The sequence below is a fragment of the Larus michahellis genome, chromosome 5 (assembly GCF_964199755.1).
Source record: "Larus michahellis chromosome 5, bLarMic1.1, whole genome shotgun sequence".
Taxonomy (NCBI): Eukaryota; Metazoa; Chordata; class Aves; order Charadriiformes; family Laridae; genus Larus; species Larus michahellis.
The window spans coordinates 76,323,253-76,339,525 of record NC_133900.1 but is presented as its reverse complement, the minus strand read 5'-3'; the positions used below and the strand labels follow the sequence as shown (position 1 = coordinate 76,339,525).

General features: G+C 40.4%; 2 protein-coding genes across 4 annotated transcripts in view; one reads left to right on the top strand and one right to left on the bottom strand.

Annotated features, from left to right (window-relative positions):
* PAICS (phosphoribosylaminoimidazole carboxylase and phosphoribosylaminoimidazolesuccinocarboxamide synthase) overlaps positions 1–12,536 on the bottom strand; it is a 41,645-nt gene extending 29,109 nt beyond the window's left edge. Inside the window, exons 1-4 of one of the 3 annotated variants that reach the window (XM_074588135.1) lie at positions 12,041–12,474; positions 6,158–6,244; positions 2,601–3,038; positions 1,426–1,515 (exon numbers count right to left, since the gene is read on the bottom strand). In XM_074588135.1, the coding sequence (XP_074444236.1) occupies positions 1,426–1,515; positions 2,601–3,038; positions 6,158–6,244; positions 12,041–12,428 (1,003 nt within the window). In that variant the 5' untranslated portion in view covers positions 12,429–12,474. Of the gene's footprint in view, positions 1–1,425; positions 1,516–2,600; positions 3,039–6,157; positions 6,245–12,040 lie in introns of all 3 variants that reach the window. The other 2 variants (XM_074588136.1, XM_074588138.1) reach the window with 2 other exon arrangements.
* Positions 1–16,273, top strand: part of PPAT (phosphoribosyl pyrophosphate amidotransferase) — a 48,415-nt gene that overhangs the window by 19,788 nt on the left and 12,354 nt on the right. Inside the window, exon 2 of the mRNA XM_074588139.1 lies at positions 15,079–15,145. Coding sequence (XP_074444240.1) covers positions 15,079–15,145 — 67 coding nt within the window. The remainder of the gene's footprint in view (positions 1–15,078; positions 15,146–16,273) is intronic.

Sequence of the window (16,273 nt, the reverse complement as noted above, 5' to 3'; positions counted from 1 at the left end):
AAATACATATATTTGACAAGGGAAATGATAACCAAGGTAAGCTATTTACGCCTAACACCTAACACTTATCCTAAAGGACTGTTAAGGTGTCAAAAATGAGTACTCAAAACTTTACTTTAAGTATTCAGTTAACTTTATCGTAAATAACTCGTTTGGAAGATTGCAATCCAAAAAGTTACAATATTACACAGCTGCAGGCAGCTGCAAACTATGTCAAATGACAGTTTAGTGGCACTGCTGAAGCTATGTATTATTACAGTGTCTTAACAACTGTTTGTGCATATGTTGTAATTTTAGTTACTGGTTTGGAGAAATGGAATTTTATGCATTTTACAAGTAGTTTTAATTGGATCCCACAAAGTACTATTTGTGATTTCTTACATATTTTGTCTCTCTCAAAATGCGGTCCCTATATAGGCAATGCACTTTTCATGACAATCTGTTTTTCTCTAATGAATGCCTCAAGTGCCTATGGTGATTTAGTAAAAGGCCAGTTACATATTTCTTTATTAGTAAATTTAAATTAATAAATGTAATTGCTCTCGAATAGTAAAACAACACTACTGTCCACTATACCTCAAATTACCTCTCATGATCAACCATGTCATGGCTGTTTCTTTTGCTGTATGCAGAGCTGCCAGATTCTCTGGAGAAGTATTTACAGTAACATCATCTGTCAGAAGATTTTTAATTTGACATTAAAATCTTCCAAGTTCACGTTAGACCATTTTAAATTCTGTAGGATTACTCCATAACGCCTAATTTAGACCACATATTCTGCCTCATGCTACTGAAAGAGATTATGAAGTCCTCTGCTGTGGACAGTCAAGCCCATTAGTCTTCGAAACTTTCATGTGTCTCTACCTGAATGTTAAATTTCCATTTCCCCTGAAATTTATGCTTTCAGGTGTAAAACATTTTTGTTTTTAAAGAGTGTATGACCTTCACACTCAGTGCTAGTAGTGATACTCTTAAATGAAGTTTTCATCCCCTGACATAAGAGTGTACACAGTTATATTAAATACTGATCACATTCTATTGTGAAAAAATGCTGTATTAGTTTATGCACAGGAGACTGAACAATTCTAATCCTTGGGAAGATATAGTTTAAGTAAAAGTAAATGCAGTAATACATTGCACTCAACTTGCTTAGACCAATAGTTTCTTCTTTACATCTTGGGTCACGAATCTTTGAAAAGATTACTTACTAGACTGTTTTTATCAAATTTGGCAGAGCGTTGTAAATGTGCAAGTATGCCTGTATTTATTGAAAGTATGGTTATCGCTATGACGTTATCATCTCCTTAAAAGTTCTTTAGGCCTCTGCATTTTGTAACCATCATTACTATGTGGGCCTACTTTAGAAATCCACCTTAACTTACTAAATTTAGAGTTTTATATATTATAGAAGACTTTTCAGTTTACCTGAGTCAGAAACTTTCTTTATATCTGCAACCCGTAGTTCTTCTGACATATTACTAACAGAGTCCTCTTCACCTGTGTCTCCAGGCATTTCTGCGTAAATAATGCTATGTTAATTAGGGCACCGCATTTGTGTACTACATAAGAACAGCTGTGCTGTGTCAAATCAAAAGATCCATCCAACCCAGGATGCTCCTTATGCCGGCAGGCACTAAGTAGTAGATGCATTAGTAAAGAGCCTATAAGGCGCAACTGAAGAGTAACTATTCCCCCAAAATGCTCTTGTAGTTTTCAGCCAGAGATGGTCTCTGTGTTATATCTTTCTTGACTTCTTCCATTACTTTACTAACTTCTAGTCTTATATTTGGCCACCATAATATCATCCTCTGTGTAGGATGCTTACTGTGTAATAGTTTTATGTTTAATTCTGTTCTTAAACAACAGGCCTGTTTCTGGTTGTACATACCAATAAAAAATGTTTTAACTCCTAGGTAGCGTAGGTTCATCAGTCTACTCTAATTCTGCATTGATCCATCCATTACCAAGTTATTTGTCAATAACCGCACAAAAATAAAGGCAAGCTCTGACAGCATTCTTGATGCTATTCCTTTTGCTCTTTTCACAATAGTTGTCTCACTAGTTTGGGAGTCTTGCTCCAAAGGCCAGTAAGATGGGGCTACTGGGGACCATAAGAGAAAGACAGTTTAAATGTTAATTTTTTAACTAACGTCTACAACTACAGACTTCTTTTGCTCAACGTCTTCATTTTTCCAGTAACACAGTCTCACCATCTCTCCCATCTATTTTTTTAGCTAAGCTGAAAAGTCTCTTCTGCCATGACTTTGACTGGAATGATCTCTCTGTATCACTTCATCTTATCCTATGTCTTCACCTTTTTTTTCCTCTTTTTGTTTCTCAATTCTATTAAAAAAAGAATCATTCGGGGTTGAAACTAGATGATCTTTAAGGTCCCTTCCAACCCGAACCATTCTGTGATTCTGAAAGATTAGGTTATAATGTAAAGTGAACAACTGGACAAAATAATAAATTTACATTCATTGTCCCCGCCACTCCCCCACCCCCACCCCCAGGAAAGTGGTTTTTTTTGGTACTCTTAAGGTCTCTCTAGAGCTGGAAGACTAAAAATTTTAAATGATATATGGGTATGAAGTACTTACCTATGGAATCCTTTTCTGATTTTGCTTCTGTCCATTCTGGAGGCCTCTCACTTTCATCATTATCTGATTTACTTGCTTGTTCCATGGTGCTGTGCCCCAGAATAGCATCCAGTTCATTAAAAAATTTCATACTTTTACTTGCAATCCCTGAGTCTTGGGCACTTTTTACACTCTTGTATTCATGTTTCAGATTTTTATATTTTGTCCTGCACTGCTTCCAGTCCCTGTCAATTCCGAACTTTTGAAGTCTAGCAGCAACCTGTTCAAATATTCTTTTATTTCTCACTGTCCCCTCCAGTTGTTGCTGGATAGTTTTGTCTGACCATACGCATATCAAAGCTCTGACTTCATTAACAGTCCAGTGTTTTCCTCCTTCATTTGCTACTGTTGGAATAAAAACCGGTGTTTTGGAAGCCTCTATTGCTGCCGTTGCATGACCTGCATCACGTGGGGTAGGGGAGAGACACAGACATGGGTTACCTGCATTGGGTGGTCAGGGTGGGGAAAGGACAGAAAGAATGAGAATGAAGTATGTTATTTCCTAATGATTTGTCTCTCCAGAGAAAGATGGAGCAGAGGTGGCATTAAAATCAAGCTATTGGTTATTAATTTGTCGGTATTTTTGTTAATTCTGACATAATTTTTGCCTTCTCCTGAAAACCAATATTAAGATAGTGTGTGTACATTTAATTGACCTAAGAGGAACATTTCTTTCTTCCGTGCCCTAATACACTAAACTTTTACTTCTAACACCTTTGAGAATAACCGATGAGCTGTTCTGTCCTTCAGACTTTAGCGAGGAGAAGAGTCCTCTTTGGAAGATACGAAGTGCTGCGTTAGCACAATGGTAAATTAGGCCCTGAGTCACTGACATGAGCATCAAGACTTAACTTTCTGCATTCATGCCATACTTTTGGTTTTACACACATGGAGAATTTTAAACTGGGTAGGGATCTGAAAAATCCGATCCTTAACTCTTAACAAAGCTCCCTTTTGTTGGGGAGCTGAGGAATGGAGACTTCTGCCTGAAGTCATACAAGCATATTTGTGTGATAATGAATCCAGTTCTCATAGTACCTCCCCCTTTCTCAGGGCGGGTCAATCAAAAATATTTGTTTTTTTTAAGTAAAAAATAAAGTTTGAGTTGTCTTACTCTGCAAAACTAATATATTTTTTATTTTCTCCAGTCTTCAACTTTGTTTTTTAGTATTAGGAGGTAAATGATGCCATGCAATTACTTAAAACTGATATATGATCTCTTGCAGTTTTTTTAATGTTTCCTTCTTTCTAATTATGAATTTGCTTTAGGATTTCCTTTTGATTACCAAATTAGTTTGGAAAGTGGTTTCTCATGCATTTTCTAAATCTTTGCAAAAACAGCTATTTGAGAAAACCCCCACGATTCCAGTGCTTCATCAAAGAGAGCAAACACAAAAGTGCACAGTAACTGACACAGTTTTTTACAATCACACTGAAGTGATAAATGCCTTTGCCAGTGTCTTATTCTAAACGGGCAAGCCAGGTTACAAAGGTTGGATACTTAATAGTCACCGAGCTTTGTGTGATGGCAAAAACACCTGGCCTTGGCTTGTACATAGAGCTTCAGTCAAGTGTAGTTGTATATAATAACCCGTCTGGGGGCAAACCTGCCCTAGATAGAGGCATTCTTTGCTAGTCTCTGTAATTCATTCTAGTTGCGAAAAAGGTGCACTAACAGATACCCGTTTTTTCCCTGTTAGTCCTGTGTTAATTGTGACTCTGCAGCAGCCAGCTCACCGATGCGCTGTTGAGGAGGGTAATTTTCAGGGAACATACCAATTATGCTTTCTTCATGTCTTCCTGAGGGAGTGAAAGAAAATGCTTGTTTACAGGTGAAGGCAACCGTAGGAATTGCCATGGCTGTATACCAACATACACCAGTATTTCTCAGTAGTAAGTTCATTTGCAACTGAGCTCACTTTCGGTTGTGGATATTAGTTCAAATCAGTTCTAGTGACTCGGTGCATTGCTCATTCGTTCTGCTGCACGCAGAGTGGAAAACAGTGGCTGTGTTCGTTCCTCATTCCCTTTAGAAAACATTCTGATTCAAAATATCTCACCCACAAGCACCGCTTTGAAAAAAGTTATGGTCACTGTGAAAATTTTCCTTATGTCTCAAATGTATTTTAGCTCTAATTTGTTTAAAAAAATTGTTAAGACAGGATATACATTCATTTTTGATATGAAAGATGTGTTTATGGCATATCAGATTTTTTCCTAAGCTTCCTCAAAATGAGAAATCTGCTGAAACGAAACGAAAATATTACGGAATATAGATACAAAGGGCTCAACTTCTTTTTTTTTTTTCAGTGGTGTCTGAAATAGTGCCTGTAATCTTAAAATTAAAAAAGGCACTAATGGAAGACATTTTAGTCTCGGTGCTTACTTGAGAGTCCATGCAATTGAAGTTATTTTGCTGGCTTTGTATAAAGCAGCTTTCTCAGAATTTAAGATTTTCTTAGCAGGCCAAATGAATCTGCGTGGCAGTGTGTTGCAAGAGCACTGAGTAACACAGACATATTCCTGTAAAATTTGAATCAGATACTGCAAGAAAAGTTTTGTTTCTATATATGCGCATATAATTCCATGTGAGATTCTTGTCTCTTCCTTTATTTCTTGTTATGCCAGGCAAGAGAGGTGTAGTGTGTAAGGTAAAAGCCGTAGGTTTAGCTGGGGCCTTGTTTTCTTCCTCAATACGGCACTTCGGACATTCTGTAGTGAAAAGTGTTGTAACTGGACTGGGATGTGTGTTAGGGTATATAAAAAATGGAAAGAGCACGTAGGAAATTCAGGACAGTGCTGCTGTTTACCTAGGCAAGGAATCAGCTCATCGGTTGCCTAATTCTGCCTAAAATGTGTTCACGTTTCTCCATTCCCTTTAGCAGCCCCTTTAAGGGGCTCCCACCCAGGATCTCCTTCCTCTTTCTGGCTTCCCAGATTTGTGCTTTTGCTCCGTAATGACTTTCCTGAGCAAAACTACGGGCAGATTCCAAATGAGTTGTTGTATGGTTGGTTGGACTAAAGCATTGCTGACCACGCCTTGCTTGGAGAGAGGACACGGTCGCTTTGAAGACCACTGCAAATCTGGATTGCTCAGTGGGACAGGTCTGACCTCTGCATCTCTCTCCTGGCTCGTGCTGCTTTAAGCAGAAATTACGTGACTTAGAGAAAACCCACAAGTTGACATGGGTATCACATGCTACCATTTGGCATACTTTCCACTAGCATTTAACAAAATTAATGTGGTTAATGTGGTTGATATGATTAGGCTGTAGCATGGGATGTGTTTTGAATGTGAACGGTGGTCATGCAGATGTTATATCATGTACAGTGGTCAGTATCTTGTGATGCGTGAGACTGCTGAGTGCTGAAATTGGGAAGGAGATGGTGCAAAGCTGTGTCTGTTTTAAAACTATATTGATCAGAAATGGAATGACAGCATATTCAAGCTATCAGAAAGTGCTCTGACAGCCATGCTGCTTTTTAGTTTTTCATCTTTCTGTGCCACCATACTATACCTAGTTGAACTGGTCTGACATGGGACATAAAAAGTAGTGGATCCCCTGGAGCATCCTCATCATCTTCTAAAGAAACTGTTATTTTACCTGGGAAGGAAAGAGTTTTTAGATGAAAAGTAGGTATGGACTAAATTAGCTTAAGTGAAGATGTCCATACACAATAAGAAGATTATTAACTTTGTAATCTCCACACTTAATTTGTAGTTAAATTAAATGTAAAATTAATTTGGCCTGTCCCCATAAGGGGACACAAGTTACAGGAGGTAAATTAAATTATTTTATATCTTGCATGTGAAGCCTGTTTGAAATGTATTTTAAAATTCTTGTAGAAACTGACTTGTTTCTAGTGACTTGTATGCTTTTCTGACTCAGTATTTGGGATGGATAGCACATTAAAGGCATAGTTTGAAAGTAGATAATGAAAAGTAAGAGACATACAAATAAAAGGGGACTTTGCACATGGATTCAGATAACCACAAATCATTTATGTAACAAAAAAAAAAATCCAAGAAGAATATTTAGAGAAGAGTATGAAGAAAACAAGAATGTTCTGCAAAGAGTTTTTGAAATCTGTGGAATTCATTAATGGCTTAGACAAAGCAGGAAAATATTGTGACCAGAGAACAGACGCATTTGTAGCTGATGGGATTCAGTCTAGCTTTTCACAGTACTCCTACATTTGTTTAAAAAGCAATATTATAGGAATTGCTATGTAAGTTAGAAAGCAGCATATGTTATGTAAGTCAGGTTCTGAATCAGCTTAATTTTCAGAGGACAGACTTTTAAGTTGTTCTACAGTAACAGAACAGGGGTCCGTATTGTGACCAGTACTGTTCAATATCTTCATCAGTGACATAGACAGTGGGATCGAGTGCACCCTGAGCAAGTTTGCAGATGACACCAAGCTGAGTGGTGCGGCTGACACACCTGAGGGACGGGATACCATCCAGAGGGAACTGGACAGGCTCGAGAAGTGGGGCTGTGTGAACCTCATGAGGTTCAACAAGGCCAAGTGCAGGGTCCTGCATCTGGGCTGGGGCAATCCCTGGTATCAGTACAGGCTGGGGGATTGAGAGCAGCCCTGCCAAGAAGAACTTGGGGGTACTGGGGGGTGAAAAGCTGGACATGAGCTGGCAATGTGCGCTCGCAGCCCAGAAAGGCAACTGCATCCCAGGCTGCATCAAAAGCAGCGTGGGCAGTAGGTCGAGGGAGGTGGTTCTGCTCCTCTCTGGTGAGACCCCACCTGGAGTGCTGCATCCAGCTCTGGAGCCCTCAGCACAGGAAAGACCTGTTGGAGCGGGTCCAGCGGAGGGCCACAAAAATTTAGAGAGGCACGGAGCACCTCTGCTATGAGGACAGGCTGAGAGAGTTGGGGTTGTTCAGCCTGGAGAAGAGATGGCTCCAGGGAGACCTTATAGTGGCCTTCCAGTACCTAAAGGGATGGGGAATGATGGGGACAGAGTTTTTAGCAGGGCCTTTTGCAACAGGACAAGGGGTAATGATTTTAAACTAAAAGAGGGAAGATTTAAACTAGTTTTAAGGAATCAATTTTTCCCTATGAGTGTGGTGAAACACTGGCCCAGGTTGCCCAGAGAGGTGGTAGATGCCCCATCCCTGGAAACATTCCAGGTCAGGTTGGACGGGACTCTGAGCAACCTCATCTAGTTGAAGATGCGTCTGTTTATTGCAGGGGGCTGGGACTAGATGACCTTTAAAGGTCCCTTCCAACCCAAACTAGTCAATGATTTGATGATTCTAATATGCTGTATTCAATGTACCATGTTGACAGGAGGTTTGAAATGTTGATTCAGAGTGTGGGGAGTTGACCTACTGCCAGCTCCAGCCAGGCAGGTCACACAGATCAAAGCTACCTGTTCACAGGTACTGCAGGAGTTCGTCATGAGGAACAGTAACGAGGTGCGGTTAGGATGCAACCTGGTATCCCTGACGTAGGTGAAACTAAAAACCACCTTTGAAAACATTATCCTAAATCCTCCTGGCTTTCAGCAAGGCTCAGAATGACTCATAGATGCCTGATCTCCGACTGGTCCCAGCTGTCCTCCTCGCTTCCCTGCCTGGAGCTGCTGCTGCCCACTGGGGCCAGGCTATGGGAGGGAAGGAGAGAAGGAAGATGTGCCCCTGCCTCCATCTCCCACCCCAGGACAGGTGTTCCAGCTGCTTACCAGCTGCAGAGCAAACTATGGAGAGAGGAAAGAACATCTCTCTCGGAAGGCTGCTGTGTGTGCCAGGGGTACTAGGATAAGCAAGTTTAATTACATTGTAATATTAGAAAGAAAAAAATATTTTAAGTAAATAAGAACAGTTAACACAAAAAGATGTTAGAATATTTGGTGAGTCAATAAAAGCATATGAGGAGCAAAAAAGCTACTCAATAAGACTACTACACCCTTATTAAAAAATATGTATATAAAATACTTGTCAATGACATGGTTAATGTTAAAGTCCAGATGTGAAAAACTATGTATGAGTGGCATTTTCAAGTCAACATTTCTGAAGGATTTTTTTGCATTTCTAGTAGCTGTCTGAGTTTTGTACCTATGGTAATATTGTCATTGCTGATGCGTTTCTGCTCAGGCTTGATATTTTTTCTGCATTTGCTGTGGTAAAGTGAACGGCAAGGAAAGTGACAGTGTGTTAATATTTAAACATAAAGAGAGTAACTTAACATGAATTACTAGGTGAACTTTACCTTTGTAAACCATGTACTCAATTTATTAATACTTGCTTTGACTTGAAACAATCAAAACTGGTTAACAAAATGGGAAGGTCATTCATTTGAACTCTCACGAATGATACCATTTTTCATAGTGCACCATCATCACTCCACATGGATTTTCTCGGTTGTTGGTTACTGGGATAATAAACTAAAATTTAAGAGAAGTGAACATGTTGAGTTGTATCTTTTTTAATTATTATTTAAGCTACAACTCTGTGTTTGCCTCTCAAAACGTGTATTTTGGGAGGACAACAGGAACATCTCTGACTTGCACTGCTTTGTGTGGTTATGCAAAAAGTGTCTTTCCATGAAGGAGCTGGGAATTGTGTGTGTGTTGCTACCAAGTTTGTCCCAAGATCCCTCTCACTTAGATTTGATTGGGATTTTCAGTATTAATTCCTTCAATTACACTTTCAGAAGAAAACTGATTTTGCAAGGTATGAAGAAAAAACTCAGGGAAACACTACAGAAATACCATTCAGTTCCATAAAAGTAGTCTTTTTTTTCCTTCCTTCCCCTTTCTCCCCCTCCCCAGCACTCTTACAGTAGTTGAGATAATCAACCAAACCACACACAGAGATGTGCTTTGTAGCTTACGTTAAGGATGGATATGAATATTTAGACTGAGGCTAAGCATAATGGTAAAAAACACAGTAATTTCTTTGGGAGCATGCCCTGTCATGCTTTTTAAAAAAAACAAATTAGTATAGCTACTAGGTTCTTAAAATAAAGACGTACACGGTTGTGGCAGACCTACGAGCAGAGGCCTGCGTACGGCCAAAGACACAGTGAGCGGAGCACGCAGCAACAGGAACGCAGATGTCGATACGGATGGAGTGAAGAGGAACCAGTCCAATATAAACATGGAACAGAAAACAGCTTCGCGTGCTTATCTTAGTGGGAACTGAATAAGGCGACTGGGTTAGTGATCTGAAAGATGTGTTTACTTGCCTAGCAGGTGCATGGAAAGTTTTAGAGCTCGGGTACAACACCCACAGCCTGAGAAGCAATAATTGATTTCGGGCCAGAGTCCAGGCCCTCATACACCACACACGGTGGACAATATTATTTGGCAGAGGTTTGAGTTTGTTAGCATTTTGACTTCCTACTCAAGTCACAAGCCTAGACATCCTTGGTTCCTCCCGCTCTGCCAAAATGCGGGTTTTTGGTTTCCTGTGGTGGGAGCCACACCATCAGGTCTGCCCCCACCACGGGACGTGTGAGCATCAGCCCCAGAGCCACAGGTGCCATTTTAGCCTTACAAGTGCCCTCTGAAGTACAGAGCTGGGCAGACACGGCAACTCTGACCGCAGTGGGCAAAGGACTGGGCCTCCGGCACAGCGTGACTTGCTCGACTTGTATTCCTAAATGAAGGAAGTTGATGTTCTCCCAGCTGTTCTCTCTACCCCTGTTATGGGTGTATTCACTCTGCATAGCTGCAGGACACGTTTTCATCCTAGTGGGTTTTCTTTGTGGCTGAATTATGGTTGCTGTGGAAATCTTTGCATTTAAATTCTTACCATTAGTGTTGCATTATTACAGTTAGATGCACTTAACTTTTGTTTATCCATAAAACTTGTTTTTTTTCCTCTAAGGGAGGAACAGAAATGCTTGTGCATTTAAGAGATATATATATGCATATCATCTTTAAAACCAGACTGTCCTAATGCTTCAAAATGAGGTGTGTCTCACCCAGGGGTAATTTTTTTTAATATATTCTAGTTTGGGATTCGCAACTGAAATTAACCTTTTCTGATTTAAACTTGCTAGAGGGCTAAGGTAGATGAGAATTAGGATTCATAGTTGGTGCAAACTAAATCAAAATACAGAGGGCAGATCCTCAGTTTCATGTAGTCCTCAGAAATGTCACAGCTTGTATTAGCCACAGTTCTGCAAGTTTAAAAATAAAAATGGATTGCAATACACAGTGCAGAGAGCACGTTACAGTATTATAAAATTGCCTTTTTAATTTAAAGTGACTTTGACAGATTAGAGGCTTTCTGCTAGTGATGACAAATTAAGGTCAAGCTTTTCGTTAAGCTAAACAGTACAAGAAAAATGCCAATTTCTTTTCCTCAGACCTGTAAAACAGCATTGTAGAGGGAGACATGGAAGGGTACAAGGGCAAACTGGATGTCCAGCTCCTTTCTGTGCCTTTGGCAATCTCCCCTGATACTAAGGTTGAGTTTTTTGTTTTCTTTAAAAAGATTCACAGTCTTAATTAATGTAAATTGCCCCATGCTGTGGGAACAAACGGCTAAGCTCTGCATTTCTCTTTTTAGACATCTTATTTTGGTACTTATAACTATTATTGGGGCTTATGCTTCAGTGACATTTAGGATGTGACAAGGAGATTTGAGTGATGTCAAATAGCAGATTGACCCTAATGAAATGTTAAGCACAGCTTAAATGCATATGTAGAGAGAGCTGAATAAAACAAGAGATGCAAATAATTTGGTAAAAACCCCTTCAGAATAAAAGCAGTTCTAATAATTTGGTTTGCCTCAAAATAGTCAGATAAACATGATGATTTCTGCTTTCCTCACTACATAACAATTTTTAATGGAAAGTTATTAAACATCCCTCTGTTTCTCAAATATTTAAGTTGAATTGCTTACAAAATAATTTAATTTACCGTTAGTCATCATAGCTAAATTTTCAGTTACCGAGAAATAAGAATAAAAATCCTAAATTTCATTTGTATCACAAACACTGATTAAAAAAAAAAGCAAACCTGACCGTTTCAACCTTTACTTTTATCTAAGTTTATATCTCAATTGGAGCGCTACCAAACCTGCTTCCAAAGTACGAATGTCAAAGGGAAAGACATTCTTAATTTCTGTTTCAACCCAGCGCAGGAGCCTTGAACCCAGCGAGTACTCACCGAGGCTGCGATAGAAGCAGTTAGCACAATTTTGCTAGAATTACGCTGTATTTACAGACTTCGACACTGGTGGGTGCTAACATTTTATTCCCCTGCGCGAGGAGCGCATCAAGTCAGTTCTAACAGCGCTGCTGGGGCTGCGCAACCTCCGCTCCGGCTCCGGCAAACTCAGCCTTCGGCTTTTTGTTCCCTTTGGGTTTTAAGCAAAGAGAGGAAGAAAAAAAAAAAAAATAGAAGCAAAAACAGTTTTGTTTTTTTTTACCTTGCGTGCTCTCTGTTGTGGGGCTTGTGTTCGGCTGCGTCTCAGTCGCAGAACACCTGCCGTTTTCTTCTGCTGCTAATTGTGTGACAGGTTCATAGCGCAATATGGCATCCAGATCATGGAAAAACTTCATGGTTTTTGTGACATCCCCAGAGTTGTGGGCATATTTAACCGTTCTGTATTCATACTTCAGATTTTTATACTTTGCACGGCACTGTTTCCAATCCCTGCAAACTCCTAACTCCTGCAACCTTTTAGCAATGTAGATAAATATTCCTTTATTCCTCAGGGTGCCGTGGAGTTGCTTTCTGATATTTTTTTCTGACCAGACGCTTAACAAGGCTTTAACCTCCTCCTCAGTCCAATGCTTCCCTGCTCCACTCTCCATGTTGAAAGTGACCTGGAAATGATTCACTATTTCTAGCCAAGATTTTGTTTCCTAGGAAACCAGACGGCTGGTTGTCAGTAAGCTCCGCGGAGATGAAAGGATCTAGTTTTACTGGCTCAAGCTGCCTGAGGGGAGTAACTTGAGAAACTGCCAAATAAGCAGGCTGGGAATATACTGGGAGCTGGACTGGGGGGGGGCAGAGGGGGGCTTTAACCCTGCTGGGGAAAAAGGGGCTCCAGCACTGGGGGGGGAAGGAAAGAGGGAAAAAAAGAGAGTCCACACCATCTTATCCCTTTAAAATGAAATAAAAAAACCCCAAAAGACACCCCCCCTCCCCCAAACCCCTTCTTTCCTGCCCTTGTTGCTGAGCATTGTGGCAGCTCCTGCCTCCCGCAGGGGGGACAGTTGGGGCTGAGCCCCCCCCAGACAAGTTGCAGTACGATGGGAACGTGGATGGGACCGTCCTGCTTTACATCTGCGTCTCTGTGTGCTATTTGGTCTTGAGTCAGTGGTCATATATACACATTTTTAACTCTGATATTCACTGGTCATTAGTGATGTTTTAATAAAAAGCTTGCATACTTAAAAACCTCACTAAATTGGTGAAATTGTATAAGCTTTGTGGCGATGAAACTGAGCTTCCTTTCATTCGTGCTACATGAAAGACATAATCCAACGACTTGCAAAGGCCTTTCCTTTAGGATGTTTGCTTCCCGCTTTCTCTTTTATTGATTTTGTTGATGTTTAAAGGGACAGTGTCAGTGTTTAAATGGAAATTGTCTGTAATATTAACATTTGAATTTCAAGTTGCTGAATGCAGTATATCAACCCTTAGGTTTTACTACCAGTCAGTGTCTATGGGTGGGACATCATCTTCCTGAGTTAAAATAAATGTGTTTAAGAATGTCCTCATCTCTGCTTTTTCTCTTGAAGATCTGTGTCAATAACAGGGTAAATTAATTCAGATATGTGTGAAGTTTGTTTGGTTTGGTTTTCTGTAAGCAAACGTTCTTTAAAATTTTGCTTTACCTGCAACTGGGGCTAGTGACCAATAAAGGGATTTTAGGAATTGGAGAATATGTGTAATGAGTGCAGCGACTCTAGCCTGTACTTTTCCACTCAATCCAATGCAGGATATAAGGGGGCTCTCTCGGGCTGGAGAGAGGGAGAGAGACATGAGCGCACTTTGAAGATACAGGGGACACCCTGAAGTGCTGTGACTGCCTCCCCCTCCCGTAGGTATGACACTGATACGCAAGAACGCATAGATGAAGAAATATTAACCGAATTACAAGCCTTAGAAGCATCAGTAATATGGATAGGGGATCGGTAAAATGTGTTAAAAACACGTCTTTATTGTGATTGGGAGTACAACTCTCGAAGACTTTGTGTTACATCTCTCCCCTGGAATACGTCACTACATGGCTGGGAAATGGTTAAATACCATCTCCAAGGTGCTTTTGACATGTCATTGCAACAAAATATTCGTCCTTTACATGATCAACTAATAGCTCAAATACTAAAGATTCAAGACTTAATGAACCACAAGGCATTTGAAACATTACAAAGGGACTTCTCGTGGGTAAATCCAAAAAAAATGGCTTTCTGGGCTAAATTTAGGAATCTGGGTATTTATTGCCTTAGCAGGGTTCTTTTGATTCTGTTTTTAATTGTGTTTGGTATGATATATAACCCGCTAAGAGCGTCACGATGAGTAGAAGCATAAGTCGTGGCGACCTTGTTAATAAATGGTCTGGTGTTAAACAAAAAAGGGGGAGATGTGACAGATCTACGGGCAGAGGCCTGCGTACGGCCAAAGACACAGTGAGCGGAGCACACAGGAACGCAGATGTCGATATGGATGGAATGAAGAGGAACTGGTCCAATATAAACATGGAACAGAAAACAGCTTCGCGATATAAACATGGAACAGAAAACAGCTTCGCGTGCTTATCTTAGTGGGAACGGAATAAGGCGACTGGGTTAGTGATCTGAAAGACGTGTTTACTTGCCTAGCAGGTGCATGGAAAGTTTTAGAGCTCGGGTACAACAGCCGAGGCTTGAGAAGTAATAAACGATTTCGTACTTATCACAGCCGGAGTCCGGGCCCTCATACACCACAAAACACTTTTATCGGAGGGTCCATATACCCTTTAGAGGTGTAAATGTTAGCTTGACTGCTCAAGTGCAAGAATGCAAAAGCTTCTGCATAGGTGATCCTTAGGGAAAACCACCAGTTTATTAACACCCCTCCCCAAACCGAAGCAGAAATAGCGTAGTGCTATAGAGCCTACCACTGCAGCCTAGACTATCACTGCAAAGTGGCTTTTCAGCTTAAGCATCTGTTGTTATTTTATGCCCACACTGAAATAGGACTGCAGTTAAGAGCCTGAGCCAGTGCTTATTAGTGGAAAAATTCCCACTGAATTCAGTGGGCTTAGGCACAAACCTTATGTGACTGTTTTGAAATAAACCATAACATGGGCAAGAAACCAGTTTTGATTACAAGCCTGTAAAATAGAACAATAAAGAAGCTTACATTAAAATTTTGTGTTGCAAAGAACAGATGAAAAACCACCAATCCATTGTACGTTAAAGCATTTCATTCTAAGCATTTCAGTGTTTGATGTTGATTATCTTTTGTCCATAGGGGCCAGGAGAGTGCCGGAATTGTGACAAGTGATGGAGAGTCATCCCAGGCATTCAAAGTGCACAAGGTAAAATGAATGTTTTGTAGATGTCTAACTGAGATGTGTGAAAGTTTGTTTCAGCTAGGAAACGGAATAATTAGAGGCAAAGTAACATGTTTTGATGGACTGTTTTGGTTTTGTCAATGATAGTATCTAATTACTTGTGCAATTTCTGTCTTAAGTGCATGTTTAAAACAAATATGCCAGCATTACGCTGCTGGGTGCGTCCACGCACGCAGTGGCAGACACACAGAAGTATCCAGATCAGGCTATTGATGTCACAAAACCTACTTACCAAAAGTCACCCCGCACCTAAGGTGTTAACTCGGGGCACCGATGCAACTTGAGATGAGAAGAAATACTACCAGCTATGCACAAGCAAATGGATGACTAATTCTTGCCTTTGTGAGACTCAAGGAAGTGGCGGCTACTTTACCCATAGGTAAAAATAAACAGAATAAAAGATTGAATGGAGGCCTGAGAAGGTCGTTCCGTCTTTTCAAAGTCTTTCTCTGGCTGAGAGAATCCCAGGGGATTCCAGGACATAAAATGGCCATAGCCTTGAACGTATTGTGCCAGGAGAACACCTACATGCTCTGTGGATATTTCTGCTCATTCTGAATTGAACAGTGATCAGGAAAAAAAAAAAATCACGAGCCTATTCCATCCTGGAAAAGCAGAGAAATAAAGAAGAGCTGGAAGGAAAGGAATCAGGAAGAGCAGGAAATAAAACTACATCAGCAAAATAACCATGGGGCAATTGTTGATGTGTGTTCTCTGACCGCAATCGGAAAGCAGTTTGTCTTCATGTTCAGAGGTCTCTGAGGAAGATTAATTAAGCTGTTCAAATGAGACCAAGAGTAAGAACTGCTTTGCTGCAGCAGCCTGTATATCTATGCACGACTGCCTAATGCCTCACGCACAATCTTGTCTCTTCAAGCATCATGTTTGTCGCCTCTTCAGGCATTTCCCCCCTCCTATCTGTTACTTACAGCCCGATACACACACACACACGCACTTTTAAACGCAGCTTTTCTCAACTTTAACATCGTATTATCTGTTCTTCATTCCTGCTCCTGCTTGGGTTTCAGCTTTCCTTAAGGTTTACAGGAATTCCAGCCTCCTTTAAAGTGGGCTGCTGGATATATCCCATAG